This window comes from Homarus americanus, unplaced genomic scaffold (genome assembly GCF_018991925.1).
Source record: "Homarus americanus isolate GMGI-L3 unplaced genomic scaffold, GMGI_Hamer_2.0 scaffold11628, whole genome shotgun sequence".
NCBI lineage: Eukaryota > Metazoa > Arthropoda > Malacostraca > Decapoda > Nephropidae > Homarus > Homarus americanus.
Genome location: NW_024754732.1, coordinates 819603 through 844308, shown reverse-complemented (window position 1 = coordinate 844308; position 24706 = coordinate 819603). Strand labels below are relative to the sequence as shown.

The window sequence follows — 24706 nt, the reverse complement described above, 5'->3', positions numbered from 1 at the left end:
AATTAAAAGTTTCAATGTGGCGGGTTTGTTGTCTGTGTCCACGCTTCCTGACACACACACACATTCGCTGGCAATTTAAGAGGTCATATCATTGTTGGCAGTTGGCACCATACTGTTTTGGCAGCCTGTGTGTGTGTGTGTGTGTGTGTGTGTGTGTGTGTGTGTGTGTGTGTGTGTGTGTGCAGGAAAACAACCATACGCGTGTTTTCTTCCACTAGGCTACTAGCTCAGTTTAGACCATATCCATATCAAGACCAAATGCTGACTAAGACGCGTGCCGACACACACACACTTAAACACGTGCTGACATAGAGGTACGTGGTCATAGGACTTAAGCAGGTTTTAACACCTTTCCGTATTCAGGCCGGTTCAACCCCCCTCGCTCTGAACTCCGTCCCCTGGCGCACAAACACACACACACACACGTTGTTCCTAATGTTGCCATCACCACCACAACCACACAATCACCACAGCCCACACCAACACCACTACACCATCACCACCACCCACATCATTACAGCCACATCATCACTACTATCACCACAACCACACAGCCACACCACCACAGCCACACCATCACAGCCACACCATCACCACCACCCACACCATTACAGCCACATCATCACTACTATCACCACAACCACACCACCACAGCCACACCATCACCACCACCCACACCATTACAGCCACATCATCACTACTATCACCACAACCACACCACACAGCCACACCATCACAGCCACACCATCACAGCCACACCATCACAGCCACACCATCACCACCACATCCTCAGTGACCTGCTGTTTATTCTCAGTGTATAGTTAAATTTAGCCTGACTGACCGGTATAAATTTTTGTTTACGCTGACGAAGGTTCTCTTGGCGTCCTTCCAGGGCTTCAGCCACCTATACCTCCACACCTGTGTCTTAGAGGTGTGTCGCTGAGTAATGCTTGATGGACATATAGGGGGGAAGTTGGACGCGTGGGGAGTTAGTTGGACACGTGGGGAGTTAGTTGGGTGGGGAGTTAGTTGGACACGTGGGGGAGTTAGTTGGACACGTGGGGAGTTAGTTGTGCACGAAGGAATTAGTTGGATACGTAAAACAGCTGGTCACGAAAGGAGAGGGAAGGGATGGTCGGAAGGAGAGGGGACGAACGGACGGACGGGAGGGAGGGACGGAAGGAGGGGGGGGGGAGGGAGGGAGGGAGGGAGGGAGGGAGGGAGGGAGGAGGGAGGGAGGAGGAGGGAGGGAGGGAGGGAGGGAGGGAGGGAGGACGGGAGGAGGGACGGAAGGCGAGGAGGGACGGGAGGGAGGGGAGGAGGGAGGGAGGGAGGGTTAGTAATGGTAAGAGCGTGAGAGAGCACGTTATTGGTCCACCAGCTGAATGACGTCACTATGGCATGGCGGCGTCACGTGTGGATTACTCATCTTCCTTATACGTGTGTTGATATCTGTCTGTCTGTTAGTTTGTTTGTCTATTGGCTTACCTGTTATTCTGTTAATCCGTTAGTTCTGCTGTTACCCTTAAGAAGCTAAATATCACAATTACTGGAATCTGTGTGTGTGTGTGTGTGTGTGTGTGTGTGTGTGTGTGTGTGTGTGAGTGAGTGTGTTTGTGGTAGGTCTTTTACGCACATGTTAAACACGTGTGATATATCAGTCTGTCGTGGTGCCCCTTGTGAATATAATATTAGAGAACTGTTACTGTCGTCACTTACTTGAAATGTCACTTGGTAGGATGCTGGTTCACCCAAGGGTTGTTCCATCATGTCTGTAAGTAATGAATTGGTTAGGTTAGGTTAGGGATCAGTTCTTTGCATTTAACCTCAACTGTTAGTACCTTTAAATGTTATTCTTATATTAGTATTATGGTGAATCTTCCTTAACTGGGAGTTGGTACCTTAAATTATTACGTTTAGGGGACAAATTTAAGGGAGACGTTTTAGGGAAATATTTAAGGGAGTCGTTTAAGGGAGTAATTTAAGGAAGATATTTAAGGGAGACATTTTAGGGAGACATTTAAGGGAGTCGTTTTAGGGAGACGTTACATTAAAATGGTTTAATTTTGGTGGATAAACGGGTGTGTTTCCGGTTGACCTGCACTTGTGCGTTGGCCGCAAGGGCTGTGGTGTGTACGGAAATGACGACGGGAGGAAGAAGTTTTTAGTATGTGTGTGTGTGTGTGTGTGTGTGTGTGTGTGTGTGTGTGTGTGTGTGTGTGTGTGTGTGTGTTTAATGAAGCGGAGTTCTTATTATGGCAAGTTATTATTATTATTGTTGATATTGATATCATTGAATATTACATATTAATTAATATTATTGCGATATTATAATCATTTTCCGTGTACTGCCTCGCTGTTTGAGAGGCACTTAAACTGAGTCAAAAGCTGAGTGGAGTGTACAGTTGGGTGCAGTTTAATGCCTTGTGGGGGTAAGTGATGGTAGGTCGCCTTTACTCGTGTCAGGTAAGTTATATCTCCCTCAAAAACTTGTATGGGCGGCTAGGAGGGAGGGAGAGTCGGGCACTGTGTCTGCCGCGTGACGGCTCACGTGTGTAAGTCTTTGTTTGGATTAACCCAAAAATTCTTCCGTCATGCTGCAACTGTTTGTTTGTGTAGGGTAATGACAGCAGGTGACAGGTAAGAACAAGTGTGTGTTAGACCTTTAAGTGTTGTCGTGTGCATGGCGACCCACGTGCAGGGCCGCGGTCACGTGTGCTGTGCTCCCTCCTCCACCCCTCCCCCACCTCCTACCTCCCGCGCCTCTGCCACATCTTCCGACTCTGCCACATCCCAACCATTCCTATCCCAAAGGGTTAGGATACATTAGGATGTGTTACTGGTCTTTATTTTATGTATCTTAAATTATTGTGTGTCATAGAGTAATACTGTGATGTACTGTCGGGAATAAGATGGTTGTGTAGGAGCGCCAGACTCCCATAGCCTTGATGGCATCTGGCGACCTCTGGAAACTCTCCGGTGTTAGTGTGCCACACAACTATTTTATTATATTCTTAGTTTTGACTTAATAATGATCATCAAAACAATAAATAGGAAGCTAAATGAAGCATGTTTACCTTATATGATTTTTAGGGTGTTGGGTATAAAGGCGGGGGTAATATGAGACATTAAATATGTGGGTGATGATCGTAAAGTGTGGAGCTGCACGTGACCACTATATACACACATACACACACATAAGAGACGTACATGGTTGGTGGCGCGCACACAGACACTCGCAGCAGGTTCACCCTACCTCAGTCGCCTACAACTCTTGCCAGTGTTGACAGCGATCTCTCGTGTCAAGATGTGTACTTACACCGCAACAATATTTCTGGAGTGAACTTAAGTTTTCTCAACAGCAAGATAGTGTTTATTATACGGTGAATTAAGTTCAACTTAATACAGTGGAAGATGAATGTTTACAAGTTCCATACTTCACATATATTCTCCCCAACTGACACAGGCATCGTGTGTACTGGCGTGTCTTGTTAATGAACTAATATATTAATATATTTTACAAGGTAGCACAAACAGTTGACAACTTTACTGAAGACAAGAGACGTAACTGTGTGAGAGATGACCCCGGCGACAGTTAATATATTCTTGTAAAAGTTCAGTGCTTATACCTGTCCAGTAGGACGTGAGAAATACTTCAACATTACGCTCAACAGTGTGAATAATACTGCAGTACAGGAGTCTTGGCAGGTCTCGTGTCCAGCCCGGCACTAACTTGGCACCGGTGGGGTCAACCCTAACACAATTGTTCTCCCACCTTGAAAATAGTGCCCCGGCTTTCTGAAGTGTACGCAAGACACAACACGCGTCACGTGTCTGTACAGACTTATCTTGTGGCATCCTGGAAAGATTTTATTCAGTTTATGTTTAGTATTGCGACTGCTGGATAAGACATTGGCTGAGCGGGCACCCTTAATGGGCGTGGATGTTTGCGTGTGAAGTAGTTTCGCTGTACTCCCCTAGTGGGCAGCGGTTAGTGAGCGAGTTTGTCCTCATCTTCCATCAACAACCAAGTTTACACCTCTTCGCCCGGCTCCACCCCGACCCACTCTGGGATCAGGGGTAAGACTGGTGTTGGAGGACATCACGCTGGTGATGGCAGCTGTAGTGAAGGAAGAGCCCGAGGCCTCCTACAGCCTTTCTCTCTTATTAGGTGATCGTAATCCCAGGTGCAGAGCCATGACCGCGTCGGCCGTAGGCGGGGCACCAACACCCGCACAACACCAGCACAACCTTCACCCTCAGGCACACGCGCCTCTCCACCAACAGCAGCAACAGAATTGTAACAGCCAACAGTTACCGCAGCACAATAATCAACACCAGCCACAAACACATCAGCCGCTCATGAATGGAGGACCCTTTGAGAGAGCCCCGGCACACTCCCCCTCCACCATGCCGCCCGCTGAACCAACCAAGAGGCATCCCTCACCCAACAAACCTCCAGCAAACGTAAGCATTGTTGCTGAGCATTACTACTGTACAGTATATGCCAGTAGCTCAGTAGATAAAGGAATATTACAGTATTTATTTATTTATGAAAACAGAATTAGATTGTACTTCTGATTTCATATTAATGTGTGTTGGAACGAGACATTGTTTTACTATTAATGTTAACCTCATTTACAGTACAAGCGAGTTTAGTATTACAGAAATCCATGATCACCAGAAACAAACATATTAATTTACAAGAGCAGTATCTGGTGCAGAATAACACACGCACAGTGTGAGAGAAGGTGAGGAATTATCAGTCACAGCCTTGGGTGAGAGGTGAGGTGGGTGAGGAGAGGAGGGTCACTGTGTTCATTACTCAAACATCCGTACTGGTCAGCTTCATCCCTCAACAGTAAGGCAAACACTACACCTTAAATTTCCATTGAACACAAACCTAGCGGATTAACCTAACCCAACCTGGCGGAGTAACATATATATATACTGTATCCTCACTGTAGTCATCCCATCTTTCACCAGCTAAGTCTCCACAAGTTATAATAAACAGTTAAATATGACATCTTGATAATCTCTTCAAAGTCTTAACAAACTGTATTTTCCAAAAGTTTATATATTAAATATTCTTAAGATGTTGTACAATACCGTAAACTTTCAAATCTTTGTCTCTCCTTACCTACGTCTCCAATGGGATCACCTGAAGAATCTCCATGCCAGCTTATTTCACCTGAAGATTAACCACCCTAACAATATTTGGGGGATGAGGTGAGCTTAGGTTAGGGTTAGATTAGGTGGTTAATATTTAGGAAAAAATAAGCTGGCATGGAGATTCTTCAGGTGATCCCCGAGAAGTGTATTAACATGTACAGTCTCGTTCAAGATTCTTCGAACACTGCTGGAGACAGCTGACAACTCAAGGCCGTTTGTTTACTCTAGTACGTAGTATAATATAATAATACGACACTACAAAGCCCTACTATTAAATTGAGCAACGGTGAACTAAGTAACCAATCACCGGCCACTTTTACATTTATTCATAATTTTTACTACGTACTATAGTAAACAAACGGCCTTGAGTTGTCAGCGGTCTCCAGCAGTGTTCGAAGAATCTTGAACGAGACTGTACATTGTCTGTATGTTAGTTCGATGACTGAATGAAATTATTATCCTCCTGGCCAATTAGTAAAATACAATGGGGCCCTACGTGTCAACATAGCACTTATACACAATTGTATTGAAACTGTTAACAGCACTCTTGCAGTCTCTGTGTGTGTACGTGCAAGCTTTTAATATGTTAGTAATACTGGGGCTGAGTCAGGGCCTCCCCAGGGCAGGTGAACACGTGATCAAGTCCAGTCAAGGTGTGAAGGCCAACAACGAGCTTTTTTGCACAGGTAAAAGCATCATAATTAATGGGAAATTATATTACCCTGAACTCTCTATAAAGATTTAGTTGAAAAAAGAATTCTGTAAAAATCTATGGAGAGTGAGATAATTTAGAATGATAATCTGGTCCATAAATATTGAGTTGAGAAGGGTGATCACCTTAGCCACCTAACCGGTTTATATAATTACTCTGCCTCATCAAAGTTGTTTAATAATCTGCCCTAAGTTCAACTCGAAAGAAGGTCCCTCCCTAAGTTCAACTCAATAACCAACCCTTAAGTTCAACACAAAAGAACGTGCCCTTAAGTTCAAATAAATAACCAACCCTAAAGTTCAACATAAGAGAACGTGCCCTTAAACCCTTTGAGTACGATGACTTATCCTCTTGAGTACGATGAGTTATCCCATGAGTACAGCATCACAGTACTCAAGAGAATCCATCATCATTGTCTCTGGGTTAAACATAACGAGTACCGAGTCAAGCATCTAGTTAATGTGTGGAAGCCTTGTCATGGAGAAACAGCATCTATCTCAAGTAATGGAAGCTTCCCCAATGTTGTTAGATAAGTGTGACTCGTCAGATCGTTCAGGGTCTCTTTAGCAAGATCGTCCACGTGTCCTGTTGCTAACGTATTGTGGGAAGGAGTAAAATAGCCGATGGTATGCCACTGGTGGTGGGTTAGGGTTGGGTGACACGTACAGCCAACCAGTTTCAAGTCTCTCCTCTTGCCTGTGTGTTGCCAGCCAAGGAAGTACTTGAGCTGTAGGTCGTGTTGTTGACTGAAGGCCGGGGGTAATTACTATAAACTAGACATTTCTATCTGTTCTATGTTAGTAAAGACACATTTTATCATGATTTCAATTGACAAGGAAGGAACAAAAATATATTTATTATCTAGATGCGTGATGTTGCTCGTAAAGTCTTGTGTAAGTTTATTTGTGTAAGTCTGATGGTTTGTACTGACCCAAGTGTCTGGGAGTACACAACATATAAATAAAGTTGGGTACAGTAGACACCTATACAACATGGTGTTGAGAAAAATATGACAATGGAATGGACGAAGGATTTTGGCAAGCCTACCAAGACAATAAGAGTCTTAGGCCTCTTTCACACTATGCGGGTCTTCGCCGCACCTACAGTAGATGCGGTCGACGCACTGGAGAGGCCACGGTTTTCTGTCGCACATTCGTCCGGCTGCCGCGTACAGCGACCAAACTTTGGACTCCTGTCTACAGTTTGCAGCGTACAGGCGCGGTACCAGACAAGTCCAGTGGGACGCCGCACATGCAATCCGGCATTGGACCGGCGAATTCGCTGCAACCGCATAGTGTGAAGACGTACATAAGAACTATCAGTCGACTGCTATGTCCGGCACCGCACCGCATAGTGTTCATTCTGAAATACATCGATCACCCTCAAGCAAAGATATTTTTTTTGAGTGACTGAACATCTTGGTGAACAGTCACACAGTAGAGTGTTTGCGTTCATAAACGACCAAATGTCGTACATAATAAATAATTATCTTGAAGGAGAACAAAAAAGGATTTAGCTGATGAGATTCATAGCACTGGGAGAGCACCTAACCTAACCAAACCAAACTTAACCAAATTCGAACATATTCCATTAGTGTAAAAACTTTCATCAAAGTTCAATACAGATGCGGCGTTAAGCGGGGGAAAGGGAAAAAGCAGTGGGAAAAAATACCTTTAGATAATGAAGGCTTTATTTTATATACTAATGGTGTAAAAGATGGCTAGTGACGTCATGTTTTTTTATCATTAATGTTCCGACATATACAGGCGTGTGTGTTGGGAGAATCACCAAGAGATATAAGGGAGCGTTACTTCTCTCTCTCTCTCTGCAGTAGTAGTAGCCAACCGACCACCTAATTCACCCTCTCCCCTTTTTTTCATTCGGCCAAACAGACTTTTCTACCTCTTCTGCCTTCGGATCCCCTGAAGAATCTCCACCCCAGCTTATATCACTTAAAGATGATCCATCCTAACGCTGTTGGGTTAAGTTAGCATAGGTTAGGTTAGAACAGATTAGCGTTAGGATGGTTAATCTTTAGGTGAAATAAGCTGTGGTCGAGAATCTTCAGGTGTTTTGAATTGTGTCTATTATTATTTATTATTATTATTATCATCTTGTGATGGGATTTTGTCGACTGCGAAATAGGCTGATGAAGGAAACTATGATAAGCCAATGTGAAACCCGCTAAAAGGAAGGAGGGGAGGAGGAGGCAAGGAAGGGGGTGGGAAGGTCATGTTACTAAGATACAGACAGTGAATGCTTGCGAGTAGGGCTGCTTAGTAATTGCCGCCGCATGCCAGTCTTGATCTTTACAAGAACTGAGAATGACGTCAGCGTTCACGTGAGCCGGGAACAAGGTTTCCGCTTGGACCGGGAGGCCCCCGTGTCCTGATCGATCACGCCGCCTTGGCATCAGTCTTGGCCTCTACCATCCACGTGCGTTAGTGACTCTTCAATAACCGACAACGTGATAATTATACTAATTGTCCTTTCCGCCATTAATATTGTTCTACCGAGCGACAGTCATTCCCAAATAACCTTGGACGCACACACTAGCTTGAGGAAGACTTTCATCGTAGGGAACATGTGTGTCGAACTTGGCAACCAGACTTACGACAAACATTAAGCAATCGCGAGCTAACTTATTCCACTGAGGAGGCACGTTAGTTCAGTCTCATTTATGTCTTTTGTAGTTTATTACCGGTAGATTTTATGTAAGCCTCAAAATCTGGCCGCGAGTTAGGTCGAGCAAGTCACATGTTGGGTGGCGAGGTTCACTCCAATATGTGACTCTTGATAAGTAGTTGACGCCTTCCTGTGTCATTAACTTCTCAAACCTTTTATAACTTCTCTGCCTCCTGAAACTGCTGACCCTCACTTTTCCTACACATGCAACTGGTCACCTTCCCTGGGCATCACTTCTGGTTGTGTAGGGTGTAGGAGAGAGAGGTGGACCTCGCGAACAATATTATTATCAGAAGGAAAATGACATTGATATCAAATTAACTTTCCCGCCTACATTTTCCTTCTTTTAACTTTAAATCACCATAAACTTGTAATATAACTCAATGAACTGTAAATATTATTGGCGAGGTAATAAAGTTAATGATAATAACAAAATAACACTTGCTAGCCTGACAATTGTTTATCTTCAGCTACTGTACTGTATTGAGTTGTGTACGTGACATTGATAGTAAGTTTATAAATATACTGTACACGGTAAACCTGTAATATTGTGTGTTATCACGTGATTGGTGGGTGGGGACTGACGTCATGGTTGTGAACAGATGGTAAGTTTACGCGTGATTGGTGGGTGGGGACTAACGTCATGGATGAGAAAGGATAGTATGTTAACGCGTGATAGGTGGTTGGTGGGTGGGGGGACTAACGTCATGGTTGTGAACAGATGGTAATTGGTGGGTGGGGGGAATGACGTCAGAGATAGGGGGGTGTCGTAGCACGTGATTGGAGGGATGGGACTGATGTCATGGCCCACGTGCGAGAATCATCGACCAGCGAGAGGTAGGAATTCCTAGAGTGACCCAAAACTCAGTGGGAGTATATAGTATCAGTAGGCTTAGTGGCGGGGCGTTGTGGCAAATGGTACGAGGCCTCGTGACTTATCTCTCTCTCTCTTGCTTCACCATCCACCCACGGCCTTGGCAAGACTTTTAAGCCTAGCCAGACCAGAAGGCCTTACCCTACTTTTAGCCAAACCTAACCAAGCCTAATCTAACCTCGCCTAGCTAACCTAACCTAGTGTAACTAAACAGGGTGTTAGTTACAGGTATTAAAAAGACTATGGCTAATATGGCAGTTTGTTATTATTATTAGAGATGGGAGTTGTTGAGGAAGGGAGAAGGCAGATGAGAGGGAAGGGGAGAGAGAGGGGTGGCACGAGAAACAAGGTCAGTGAGGGAGGTTGGGGCCCTAGCCAGTCGACCAATAGTGTCTTGCGTAATTTTTTTGTTATCTGTATTTTTGCCTTTATTATTATTATTTCGGTTTAGTGTTAGTTAATGTTTATAAATGCAGTTTTATTTACAGTATTTACTTGTTTGTGTTTGTCATTTCTTAAGTGTTGTCATACCAAATTGATTAACTGTGTGTGCGTGTGTGTGTGTGTGTGTGTGTGTGTGTGTGTTTGTTTGTTTGTTTGTTTGTTTTAAGTCAGTACACAAGCAAATACTCGATGAAGCACTTAAATGTGTATTACCATGGTAGTGCGTCCCCCTGTATTGACAGCTGAGTGTGTTGGAAGTGAGTGGAAGAGTGAGTGCTTGAGTGAATGACGGAATTTGAGTGAAAATGAGTGTTTACGTAAGAGTGAGGGCTGGTTGGTGGGAGAGTGATGGGTGATGGAAGAGTGTGTGGTGGTGGTGCCTCTTGCTAGGGCCGGGTCGATGAGTTCCTGCTCTTCCGGGTTGTGTTGTGGTGGTCTGCCGCTCCTCCACCCCCACCACGTGAGGGGTGGCACTAGGATAAGGTGGGTGACACTTAGGACATGGTGGGTGGGATTTGAGACGTGATGGGCGGCACTTTGGACATAGTGAGTGGCACTTGGACATGGTAATATCACCTGTTGATGACACCTAACGGGTTATAGGTCAATTAGGTAAGGTTAAGTTATCGTATGACCCCCGATAAAAAATTTTTGAGCCTAGCTACTTTTTATTAAAGTCTAGATACATTATGTGTTGGGTTTAAACTAGAGAGAGAGAGAGAGCAGACACATTCAGGACATAGATTTCGTTGACAACAGACTGTGATAAAACTACTAAGAACTTTTCACTTCCGGTAGTCGGTAGTCAGCCACCTGGGTGATAAACCTCAGCCAACATACAACACCCCAGAAAAATATCTATACGATTCATGTTAGACAATATGACACTAAGGACGAAGAAGTCTGACACAACCCTACCAAGACAACTGGAGTCCCGGTGATCATTTTTAAATTCATCGATCCCCTCAGTAAAGATACTTTTGGGGAACGAGAACAGGAAAAAAGAAATATTAGCTAAAACGATAAACTCACCCAGTCACCCGGAGAGGTTAGGAAAGTTATTATTACTATTTGGCGCGTGTGTGTTGGGTGGAAGGGGGGGGGGGACCTTAGTATCTAGGGGGGAGGGGAGGGAGGCCTTGCTATCTAGGGGTCGTGATGCTAAACTTACACTACTGGGGAAACTGGTGCTCTTTATATACGGGTTACGTTAGTATGTACGCCACTGGTTATGGAGTGATTTATTGACGAGGGCGATTTATTGGCGAGTGACGAGTGCGATTTATTGGCGAGTGACGAGTGCGATATATTGGCGGTCGTCATTGTTATATTACAGTCCAAATGACCCAAATAAGTATGTATGTACGTGTGGCAGTATACCTCGAGCTCAGTACAGTTGACCATGTGGTATAGTGGCGCCACTCCTTATCGACCCTCTCCCTCCCTCCTTCCTCACTCAAATGTCTAAATAATCCACTTGTTTTTCTCTCATTACATTATCATCGTACATACTCTCTCACACCCTATTTCACATTCATTTTGACGCCACCATTATTCTCCAGTTTCACATTCTATAATTTGTTTTAATGTATTCCAGCTTCACCTGTGTGTGTGTGTGTGTGTTCCATCTCCTCCTTCAGTGCTTCCATAGCAGCCATCCTTCCCCTCTCCTCCCTCCGTCACCCAGGCTGTGGCCACGAGCGAGGTCGACCTCAAACACGTGAGGTGGAGGCCCTGTCTCGTCGCCCTTCTGCCACCCCACCTTTAAGTCCACACACACACGCCCGCCCACACGCGAGCGAACACACACACACACACACACACACACACACACACACACACACACACACACACACATACATACATACATATATACATATACACGCGCGAGCGAGCAAACACATACACGTGCGAGCGAACATACAATCATACACCCACCCACCATAGATCCTTTCTCTGAAGATGAGAGAAAGCATCGACACAGGTGAATTCTCAGTGTTATTTTGCGATAGAATTTACCCCCAACTTAAGAGTGTGCATGCCCTTAACAAGCTACCTTAAATTCGATAGAAAGGTGGAATTTAAAACATTCCTACACACAATCTTTTTTCTCATCTACGTAGCTCACTTGAAATTCGACAAAGACGGATCCTTAGAGATTCTGTCACCATTTCATCCCTAATACTTCTGATCGACTACTGTTTCAACATTTGACTGACAATCATTTTAACAACCGTACATGTGTTCTCTACGTTCAGTCTTGGATTAGTCTGGCGTAGGAAAATTTAGGAAATCGGAAGTAGGTATTTAGGGTGGCAGAGGGAGAGGGTGTGGGTGGCAGAGGGTGAGGGTAGCTGAAGGTGTGGGTGGCAGAGGGTCACCATATCGAGGTCAAGGTCAGTGATGCAGTGTTATCAAGTGTGTGTGTGTGTGTGTTGCTAAGAAGTACAGTGTGTTGAAGGTTCAATTACATCTCTTACAGTAAGATTAGTATTACTGACTAGCCTTACTTGTCCATGGGCCAACCCCCCCCCCCCCTTATAGTGGTGGGTGAGGGAATCAGGGTGTGGTCACGTGGGAGCGTAGAGTCGATCAGGTGACTGGTGTGGTGGCCCTTGTGGGGTCAGGGAGGACTGGTTTGGCGGTAGACTTTGGAGGGGTGAGAGGTAAGGGCGTCTGGATGAACATGTTGCAACTTGTCTGTTTAAAAAAAAAATAATAATAACAATTATATTTCATGCTTACAATTGAATCTCAGATGTACAAGACAATATATAAGCTACCATTGTAACTTATTTGTTATATTAAAATATCTCGTAGTTCCTGACGCTATAAGCAAGTGTGGTGAGTGTGTGGGATTGATTTTGGCAGTAAGCTGGCGAAATATTGCCTGTATGTGTGTGTACCGTTGCATCAACAATAAGACTCTACATATTCAAGACGTACAACTTCCTAGCTATATATTTAGCCGAGGCTACTCAGAAGGTCAGCTGTTACTTAACCTAACCCCCAGGCTTGGTGGTGTGACCTTACTTACGATGGCTTAGCTGGGGCTAACTTTACGTGCCCATAACTTTACATAGTCCAGCTTAGTTACTTTACATAGCCCAGTTTAGTTTTATATAGTTACGATGAACCTGACCAAGCCAAGCCGTAGTTAGTCGTGTCTATTCTAACCTAACCTCTCAAGCCGTAGTTAGTCGTGTCTATTCTAACCTAACCTCTCAAGCCGTAGTTAGTCGTGTCTATTCTAACCTAACCTCTCAAGCCGTAGTTAGTCGTGTCTAGTCTAACCTAACCTCTCTCATAACTTGTTTAACAGTTAAAGAAACATGAAGCTACTGCGAGGTGATTGGTACAGTGTCTGGGTGTACTGCATCGTGTTTGGACAAAAGAGAATCATATGTGACGTTTAAAGATGACTCACTACTTCTATCACACAACCTTATCTGTTGACCACTTAACTGTCTGCATAACCAATCGCTTTAAGATGATCAAATGCCTCCTCCTTATATTGCAGAAATGATGACTGACCTTAAGACACTTCCACACTTCCATATATATCATATAATTTATTACCAATGGGTTGGTAAAGTGCGTTTCGATATGAAGTTTAAGCAATTGCAGATGATCAGTGAGTCGGCGAGTCGGCTATTTGAATTGTACTAAATCTTCTAATGTGAATGTAAGGACCAGTGTCTATGAAGTTGCTGATGTGTATACAGTCTAGCCTTAATGAACGGCTTAGCGAGATAGGTAGAGCGAATGTGAAAAGGGAGGAAGAATGGAAGGGAAGAGAAGAGAAAGAAGAAGAGAGTAAGGTAAGGAGGTGGGCAGGCAGCAGTGTTGGGTAGAGTTGCTGGTGGACGACGTAAGTAGGCCAGACGGCCCCCCTCACACGGAAGGAAGGCCACACCACAGAGCTACAAGGACACGCGTGGTTCACATGTACGAATTGCATCACTTATGTTTGTACCATCCTCGTCTGGCCTCTTGTAGGAAACCCTAAACATTACCGTGAAGGCTTCTGCATTTTACTAAGTATATAACTACAGCGCCAGAAAAAACTCCCATTAAAAAAATCGATGAATGTAAGTTCGTGACTTGAATAGTTCCTGTGTAATTAATGCAATTGTATAGTCTAATGAGAATGTGGCGATTTAGGTTATGATTATGTTAGGTGTACCCAGAGACCCTTCCGCAGCCCGTGGGATGGTGGAGGTTGAGGGTTAGAGCGCCAGCCAGCTTCACTATGTTGTTGCCAAGAGTCGTCACCACAACCCACTCCCCAAGAAGACGCTACTTAAAGATAAGAAAGATCTCCCCAGATATCACCACGGAAAACTCCCTTGTAGATGAAGTGACATAATACAATTACGGTTTTTTGTTGACGTCTGAGAACGGAAGCAGGTCAAAAGCGACCACTGGCCTCTATTCCGTCCGTCAGTCCACTTTTACCTCACTTTTAAAATATTTGCGAGTGCACGTGCTAGCCAGGACTAACATTCATTTTTAATAATTTATTTTACTTTATACAATACAGAAAACCCGGTGTATATTGTGAATCATACCTGTTTGGCACTTAACGAGTCCCCCCCCCACCCCCAGCCTGTCTCACCAGAAGGCTAACCACCCTAATGTTAACCAAACCAATCCCTAAGGTACCTGGGGATCGTTAAGTTGGTTTAGATTAAATCCAGGGTAGTTAATCTTCAGGTGAAATAAGCTGAGGGGCGTAAGTTACAGAAGACAACATTTTCGATAAAATCACACTGGGACTCGCTCTTATGTTCACTTCTCATCACGATTCTGTGAGCATCCTTAATTAACTGCCATGTTACTTATACACAGTGAACGTATCGTTATAACCATTCATATTTCATGGACATTCTATGATAATATCTTCGCCTCTTTTTTTTTCGCATACCATTCATAGTTTAGTAGGTTGGCAAAGGTAGAACTTGGCCAGTATACTATATGATTCTGGACGTGTTGCCATGTTGAAAGTTGACACCGTTAGCTTAGTGTAGTGTAGTGCATTAACATCATACGCAAAATGAAGGATTTCTTGTAGAATGAACCAGTCTTGTTCATTCTAAAGTATATTGCACAAAAAATAATATACCGGTACCTTTTGTGCTGTAAATGGGGTAAAGAACAAGGCTTCCGATTTTGTAGAAAGATAATTAGGAAAATAAGCAAAATTAGCCGTTAATAGCACAATGCCCCAAAACACCAATATACGCTTAATGTTATGTTGCGATGTAACTAATTGTCTGCTTTATAATTATCGTGTGGAATGTTCGTCATTATAGCGTTGTGTTGCGTATTAAAACAAGACCAAAACAGCCTCGCAGTATTTCCTGAATGATGACCTTTAAACCTTCACCTGGTCTACATGTTACAGTAATTGTATTAATTATAAGTGAACGCCGACATTTTATGGATGTTTAGAATTATGTAATAAATATAAAAGGATAAAGGATTTCCCATTTACTTTTTTTAAGATGGTAAATTTGTGAATATATATACAATATATTGTAGTGTAGAGGAACGGTACAATGAAGCATATTTTTCTTCTTCATTGACACTAAGTGAATTATTAATATGTTAAATATACCAACACTAAATATAACTCCAGCCAAGGAAAACCCTGGTATTGTCTGTCACGTCGCTCAACAACAAATTATAACATTGAATTGCTATTAAATACTGTACACCAGTACCATTTTTATCCCGACCTTACATCTTTATACGCTGTGTAAGTCTTCACCATCACACACACCAGCGACTACCGGTAGATAACCCTTCGTGGTCTTGTTAAAATAAAGGATATATACATACATAACCCAGTGAGCCAGGCAGTGAGCCAGACGGAAAACGCAGTCAAACACGTGACTACATTTTTATCCTTGGATATGAGACACGTTTTAGGGCCGCCTCCTGGCTGTGGTAACGCCCCGACACGCTCCCCACATGTATCTGCAAGTTCGCCCTGTGATATGTATTTACTCCAACGAATTCATAAATTTAGGTGAAATGAGCTTTTCCACAGCTATAAAAAAAATTGTATCACTAAAGTAAGTTACTGTACTACAAGTTTCTTTTTATGAACACGTTATTGGTGTTAGTGGTGAGGTAGAGGAGTAGAGTACATAAGAGAGATGTAGGTAGGTATATAACCTGGTGGTGAGAGGCGGTGAGTGGTGCAGTGGGCGGGTCACGTGGCAGTTGTGGAGCTGAGCGTTAGGTGATGGCGAGGGAGGCACACACGTTCCTCTCCAACGCTGGTCGTTATGCACACACGTGTTTAAAGTATTGATATACCTTTGTGAGGTTTTTTTTTTATTTTGTTGATTTCCTTATGAGGTGATGGATGGAATGCTGAGGAAATACTTAGAAATCAACATTGTCTCATGGCAACTTAGTGTGGATTCATAAGGGGCCTAATCGACTTCAATATTCACAGCCTTTTTAACATTAAAGACTCAAAAAGCCTTAATAATAGAAAGCGAGGAAATATGACTGTTGATATGTTAACACACGGGAGCAAAGGTTGATATTACATCACGTGTTGGTTGGATAGATGGCGTGTATCAGCGTGCGTGAAGCGGATGGTCACTGTATACCCGCTGCGTTTCCTCGTAATATCCAAGATATCTTAACTTTATTGAGTTGGTGGCTTTCATTTTCACTTTCGAACTGTGTGCGTGGACGAGGGGAGAGGTTTTAGCTTTTAAGTGATATCTTAATGTGTCATTGTTAGACTTTGAGAAGAAACATGTCGCGTGTGTTAACGGAGAGGGTAATGTGACCACCACATCGGCCCTACAGCAAACGGTTGACGTGGCTGTATTGTCGTAATCTGGTCTACCCCCTGTGATAAACTCTGCATTAGTGAGCGAGTCAACGATCATGGTAATTCAAGAGTATTTAAAATTAGCTTTTATATAATAAATAAAGTTGGTGAATAATGACTGAAATGCGGCGTACCTTAAGTTGACGATGGAGATGTAGTTGTCCATGTATTAAAAGACACACACACACACACACACACACACTCAAGGCCACAACGACCCTTAGGGCTCTTCAGAATATATATAGAAAATGAACTTAAATATAAGTAACCTAAATATTTATCAATGATTTGTGAATAAACGTTTTGCTTTTATTTGTTATGTAAAAGATGTTTTCAATAATTATATAAGTAACATTTTAGCTGTTTGTGTTATTGTTGGTAAGTTTCACTTAAGTATAAACCATAGAGTGAAAAGGCAGAGCGCTACAAAAGGAAAATTTCATTCGGACACTGCACGTTGCACACACTGATAGAAAACGTAAGCCTCGGGGTAGTGTACAAGGTGCTATGGCTCCAGCTGACTCTAGGAACAAGGGTTATATTTCACGCTCTGGTTTTAGGCAGCGCAAGACACCTGATCTCGCGGAAGCCGTGGGCGAACCCAGACAACATTCCCCCATCCCCCCCCTTTACACGTGTACGGTTTTTTATTTACTGTATATATCAATAAATGTAAATGTTATTTATGTTATCGTGTGTTTTAACATATCTAATAAAGATTTGTTAAAGAAAAGGAGGAATTGTTAAGTACTTCGTTTCATAACTGGCTGCTGGTTGGAGGTTGGCGGGCCATCCACGTGACTGCCGTACACCATCACACACACACACACACGCCCGCCCGCCATTCATTCTTCCATCCCCTACCGGTGCCGCTTCAGTGTTAATGCCTAGTGTATGGGTTAGTTACCGATAAGCTGTATGATCGGTGGAATATTTAATACGATATAGCAGTGCCTAAGACAGTTTGGCATATCATGATCGCTAAATTAAATATGAAATATATAAAACTAATATGGAATCATCTTTAGAATCTCCAACCACAGCTTATTTAACCCGAAGATTAACCACCCTAACGCTATCCTGTCCTACCTTAAACTTTCCTATCCTACCTTAACCTCACCTCCAAATAGAGTTAGGGTGGTTAATCTGCAGGTTTAATAAATTGAGCTGGGTCATCCAGATTGAGGAATATTTTATCATAAAAAAGATTGCATATCATACTGTTTGCTCTTCTACTGCTGAACAAATAATGTATGTAGATATTAACTATAAATATTACACTATACAGTACATCAGACGAATACACACACACACACACACACACAGCACGTTTCAGAAATTCAAAAAGCTATTCTTTCCTTTTGTTTTCCGTGTAACACCTCATCAGGACTATATATCATAAAAATAGGGAGATATGGATTGGGTAAGGTGCGACACGTGACTCCGCCCCACTGTGCTGGTCACGTTGTCCGTCAAGTTGAGGGCTGCGGCTGAGCTGTTCCCTCCCTCGCTGAGTCAGACCATTCTTCTTGCTTACACATACTGTACACACACGTCCCGCGACCCCCAAAACCCACCACCCTTCCATGAACACAAGAGTCATGACATACTGAACATACACTCCATACATAAAGACATACTGTACATGCACTTCATTATCCTTACTAAGACATGCACTTCATTATCCATACTTAAGACATGCTCTTCATTATCCATACTTGAGACATGCACTTCATTATCCATACTTAGACATACATGCACTTCATTTTCCATACTTAGACATACATGCAGTTCATTATCCATGCAGAGACATTACATACACTCGCATGAATGCTGATCGTTATATAAAGACGAAAGCTAAGGTGCTCCGTTTTTTCCCTTTTCCCTAGAACAGATTAATGTATTGGTGGACTAATACTACAGCTGGTTGACCGCCCAGTGCAAGCCAAAACTTGTTGAGGTCGGCTCGTAAGAAACTCGTTAACCGAGGGGTTGCTCGTTAACTTAATTTAAGAATCTTTTGGGAGGTAACTCGTAAACCGAAATCTCGTTAACCGAGGCGCTCGTTAACCGAGGGACCACTGTATATATATATATAGTGATGGAACAAGGAAGAAAATTACTACTTTGATAATTATTATATAAAGCACAACACACAAAAGCCAATTAAGCCCAACTAAACTGTTTGATTATAGATTTGATTTCTCCTTCAATTAAGGTTAAAGGGACCAGGTAAATGAATTGCTTTTTAAATTTTGTAATTCAGCCACTGCCACTATGCCCAACCCCCAACACTCACTGTCTTCTGGTTAATAACACAAGACTTCCTATCAATTACTTCATGTCCCCAGGAATCACTGTTAGCTAATATATTTTATTTCTGCCCAACAGGACCCACTGTCTCACCGCATCATCGAGAAGCGCCGTCGGGATAGGATGAACAACTGCCTGGCAGACCTCAGTAGACTTATCCCCACCTACTATCTCAAGAAGGGCCGTGGCCGTATTGAGAAAACTGAGATCATTGAGATGGCCATTAAATATATGAAACATTTACAAGCACACGCATGTAGTCAAATTGGTGAGTTATTCTTACTATTTTATTGCAATTTACAGCATCTTAAAAAAACTAGTTTCTCAATCTGTTCTAAAACTTATAGAATTGCTCTTTGGATGCTCTTTTCAACTATGTGTCCCACTTAACCATACACAAAGTTGCTGCAATAGTAATTTTCTGGGAATTAAATACTGTACACTACTACGTACTACTATTAATAATAATAATAATAATCTTTAATTTTTTAGTACTGTATATGAACAAGACTACATTAATGCACAGTAAATGTCAATGGTCTACATAATGTATAAAACTGTTAAAATGCCAAGTTCAGAAATTCACATATGACACACTGTTGTTTTTTGAACATGTATGTGTAGACTTATACTGGATCAATGATGAAAGACCATGAACATGAAGCTCTAGAAAAGTTTGTCATTAGATTGTATTAAAAATGTATCGGATAAATCATTATTTTTAGGAATATCTAAGTTACTGATGCCTGTTAAGGTTATACTGTACAGCATATCTCTCTGAGTTACTGATCCCTCTGATTTATGATTCAATTGGTGTTATAAATCTATAATTTATTGAGTTAATTGATGTCCTTAACAGAAAACTGTGAGGTGACGGCAAAACAAGAACGAACAGGCAATCAGCTTGAGCAGTTCCATCTGGGTTACCAAGAGTGCATGTCTGAGACGATGCAATTCCTAGTGGAGTCAGAAGGCTTTTTCTCTGGGGACTCTCTGTGTGTGAGACTCATGAATCACCTCACCAAGCACTGTGAGAAAATCCTCACCAGTAAGTATAGTACTAACTCTGTTGATGTATTATATCAATGAGAATCCATAAGAAGCATTGATGAAATTTTTTATGAATACAGTCCAGTAATTGTCTGAAATGGGGTAAAACATCGGTTCATCTTACAATATTATCAAAGGTTTTCTATGTAATATGCAGTAGATCATCATAATCACTTTTAAAAATTAACCTCAATTCATAATTCTGACTTGTTTTTTGGATGTATAAATTTAATATTAGTTGTGATATTTTTATTATACACAATACTGTGTTGATTGGAACCAAATTGTTTTCCACAGGCGAGGGATATGTGACAAGACAGAGCGGCGCTAGTTCATCCACCTCTAGTGGGTACCATGCCAATAGTTCATCTGCAGGATCATCCAGCGATGGCAACGGTAATGGCTCGAGCCATGCGTCCGAGAGTAAGGACACTCTTGTCACAGGTAATGCGCAAGCCTCAAGGGAGTTGCCATTTGTTCCATGCTAGCAAATGCATTAATGCAACCAATTATATACTGGCTTGGTTTTGTTGGTCTATGTTCTTTGGCTCTGTTTTGACCGTGCTTCAGTTTGTCTGACTGAAGAACCCACACACTGGGTACTGAAGCCACTGAAATGAAGCTTTGATAAGCAAAGCTGAAAAATGTTACCCATTAAAACTAAGTCTGATCTCAACCTTCAATTCAACAGTTTGGAGGCCAAGGGATTAGAGTGTGTGGTGTGAACATTCTCACAATTACCTTAAAATCTACTTTATTAATGTAATAATTGTTTTAGTATACTTTTTTTTTTACATTATACAGAAATATGTGCAGTATACTGTATTATATCATTATTTCACTAAGATACAATTATTCTGTCATGGTAATTATAAAGTTTATTTTTTGTGGATTTTAAGGAAAAACTGTTGAGGTGTCTTGCCATGCTTCAGAATTCTATATAAAAAGAAATGGAAAAGTATTTCAAAATTGTTTGTCTTACTAATTCAAAGGCTGTAGCTTTAAAGGCTGAAGGTTACAAATTGCAATAAACTTGGGCTTTAGCATTCTTGAACTTGTTATAACAATATATGCCTATATGATGAGAGCAGTCCCACTTTGCTTTTATACTGTATAATACCTGTATGATTAATGATTTTCATCATAATTACATCCATTTTACCATTACTACTTACAAACTGTACTCTCTTGATGTGTTCCGACCATATGGAAACATGAGGCCTAGGCCTCGGAATTTTATTCGCTTCCAACTCTAAAATATTTAGATACACTGCACCATAAAAAATACAATCTTATATGTGAAAACTGGCCCAAAGTGTTCTGTCCTTCACAACTAGATTTATACTGCTTGATAATCCAAGTGATGCTCTTCATTTGCTATTTACCTTTCTTTACACAAAGCCCATGACCAACTGAGAGTCACAGTGATCACAGAATCCATAACAATATTATGTACCGGGTATACCTAAATTTTAAATTTTTCCCAACAAAAGTGACAAATTATCATAGTATGGAATTAGTAGAATGCAAGAACGATTACAAATGATAAGTTAATATATCTGGTAATAATAGGACACTTGTGTTATTACAAATAATTATAGGACAGTCAAATTGAGGAGTGAAAAATAGCCTTTATTTTTTTGATTGACTATAATATTTTGCTATATTACTTTGTATTGTTCTTATCAGTGTGTACATGAATTTTTGTTGTAGCACTTTATCACTGGCATTATGTACTCATAACATTGAAGAAAGAAAGTCTCTTCCATGGTGCTGTTAGATGAGGTAAGGTATTGACATGAAAGTTTTGAAGTATTGCATGTTATTTAAATGATGGTATGCTCTGGTTTGTAACTGCGTGAATAAGATACATGTGTGTGATAGTGAAAAGATCTCGGCAACATAGTGTATTAGTAATGAACTGTGTAAGACCCTTCTATTGACCGTAGCAACTGTAGTTCACTTCCCCGAATCTCTCATTGGTTTAGCGTTTGCCTCGATAAGTGTTGCCACATCATTTATGGAGTGGGACAAATGCTTACCAGTGAAATACAGTATCTCTCCCACAACACTTTTCTCTAATAATTTGATAACCTTTTCTTCACCACCATTGAGATGTTTTTGGCTACAGTTAATCCCATAAAGATTCACAGCATTTCAAGTACAGTACATTTCTCCCTCACACTTTCCCTTGTGTGGCTTTAAATGCTCTTGCCTTTTATGTTGGATCCGTAATGTATTAGTCTGTTTTTGTACAGTTATATCAACATGCTGTTTCTCTGTTTAGTTTCCTTTCAACGTCCTGCTCTTTTGTTTTCATTCTGTTGTCTCTTCAAGTTTAGTTCTCGTTGGCTGCTCATTCATATATCTGATCTGGTATGATATTGAGCATAACGTGATGTTACTGTTTGATGTTAACCATAAAGTTAACCCAATATTGCTGTATAATGTTATCACGACCTTAACATAACCTTCTTGTATGATGTAAAGACATATTGTTAACCTAATATATTACTATATGATATGAAGCATAACATTAACAGTTTTTTATGATAATAAAATAAGCACAACATTAACTACCATCATTGTTGTGAAGTTAACTAAAATATTAATCAGTATTTTGTTGCCTACTTCTCACGCCTCTTCTTTCCATAAATACACCATATCCATAAATACACATGGTGGTCAGACTCAATAGCCAACACTCACACACATTTTTATTTCATTCATTGACATAATTCGTTCGTTTTCACAACTGTAAGCAACGTGTTTGCATTATGGTACAGTACTGTACTCCATTTAAAACCAACGCACTGGATATGTCTGTAATTATCCCTATTATATCAACACAGTCTAGCAGAAGCATGTCTCCCTCCCTCCCACCCCCCCAAAAAATCACTAGACTTTTAAGTTTTTTTTTTACACAATCACAAGAAATGTTACCTTCACTCTAACTTGTTAACACAATCACATGAACTACAGGATATTTCCTTGACTCTAAATTGTCTACACATTCACAAGAACTATTTTCTTGACTCTTAAAGTACTCAACACATTCACAAGAACTACTTACTTCTAGATACTTTTCACCTACAGTTCTAATGCAAACCTCACCTTATTATATTACAACCATCTAAGCAGGTAACCCTTTTTTTAATATGGTTGATGTCAGGTAAATTCTCTTGTAACAGATCAGTATACAGCAGCTGGCTTTCTTTAAATGAATACTAAACAGTTTTCCTCTTGTTAATTTCTCTGCCAATTTTGTTGCTTTGTTATCATGATCTGACCTGAAAAAGAAAAAAAATCAATATAATTTTTCGATGGTGTGAGAAACATTAAGCTGTGTTGCATAATTGTACAAAAATCATTGATCATCTCCACTATACATGAATCATACAGCTTTTAAATCCATTGGTTAATGTATAGCTGAGCCAGTGAATAATATATGCTGAATAGAGTTAATAGAGCATGCCAAGGGGTTAAACTATACATAACGGATTATACACTGTAGTATATGTACTGTAAATATCTAAACCAGCCATTCCTAACTGAACTATTGTGTCCCCTGAGAAATATAAACACAATCTCAATATTGAGACACGAGCTGAGATAAGGATCATTTGAGATGGTAGAATGTACACATGTTTGTTAAGACTATGTTAGATATTTCTCAAGACTATTATTAAATCGATGGAATATTGAAGTCATTTATAATTTGGTGAGAGGCACAATATGAAGTTCATCTCCAGTCGTAAAGGTCGCTGGCTTGTGCTCACACCAATCACTGCCGAGTTTAAAAATTTCTAAACAAAATCATGATTACTCTAAATATGCCCTAGAGTACAGTATATAAACACTACTAAATCAGCTCTTGGGAAACAGAGGCAGTAGGAATTTGGGAAGGACAGTTAGTGATGCAGGGAGTAGGGAAGGGCAAAGAAGTGATACAGTACACAAGAAGCCTAAAATATACAAGCATATAAAATATAGTTAGATCTTTAAATTTGACAACACGCATAATGTTAAATTTCTCCCATACTGTATTATTCATATTGGCTGTACTATATATACTGTACTGTACATGGACAATTAATAGATAATCATAATGGAAACTGTAAATAAATAACATCATTACTAATGTAACTACAGTAATCTTATGTAACCTAACCATACCTAAGGTAGTTTAGGTATATAGTACTGTACAGTAGTTTGGTTATTTTGTGAAGGTAAACATCGTCATAAATGAAACAGAGCAAATATATGTTCCATTATATGGCTACAACACGAGACATTTTTGATAGCTGGTAATAATGAAACAGCTTGAAGGAAACACCGTCATAAAATGTGGATTTGCCCTGTACTGTAACCCTTTCCTTCCAACTCTGTCAATGTTTTTAATCTATTAATCACTTTAATGCTTAGTGGGACTGCCCCTTCATATTACAAAGGATATGTTTAAGTTAAATGCACGTTAGTTATGTAAGAATAATAGAATAGCTTTAAATTGTATACATATGAACCTTAAAAATTTTATATCATGATAGGAAATGATAAAATGAAAGCCATATAATTACTAATATTCATGATTAACATT

At 41.0% G+C, this 24706-nt stretch overlaps 2 protein-coding genes across 8 annotated transcripts in view; one reads left to right on the top strand and one right to left on the bottom strand.

Moving 5' to 3' along the window:
* Positions 1–24706, top strand: part of LOC121856104 (transcription factor cwo-like) — a 61028-nt gene that overhangs the window by 31179 nt on the left and 5143 nt on the right. For 2 of the 5 annotated variants that reach the window (XM_042351430.1, XM_042351428.1), the window contains 3 exons: positions 19138–19327; positions 19919–20107; positions 20407–20553. In XM_042351430.1, coding sequence (XP_042207364.1) covers positions 19138–19327; positions 19919–20107; positions 20407–20553 — 526 coding nt within the window. Of the gene's footprint in view, positions 1–3215; positions 4468–19137; positions 19328–19918; positions 20108–20406; positions 20554–24706 lie in introns of those variants that run through there. The other 3 variants (XM_042351427.1, XM_042351426.1, XM_042351425.1) reach the window with 3 other exon arrangements.
* Positions 12402–24706, bottom strand: part of LOC121856100 — a 44664-nt gene continuing 32359 nt past the window's right edge. For 2 of the 3 annotated variants that reach the window (XM_042351418.1, XM_042351419.1), the window contains one exon: positions 23360–23399. The gene's annotated coding sequence lies outside the window, so the exon portion shown is untranslated. Of the gene's footprint in view, positions 12588–23223; positions 23400–24706 lie in introns of those variants that run through there. The other variant, XM_042351417.1, reaches the window with a different exon arrangement.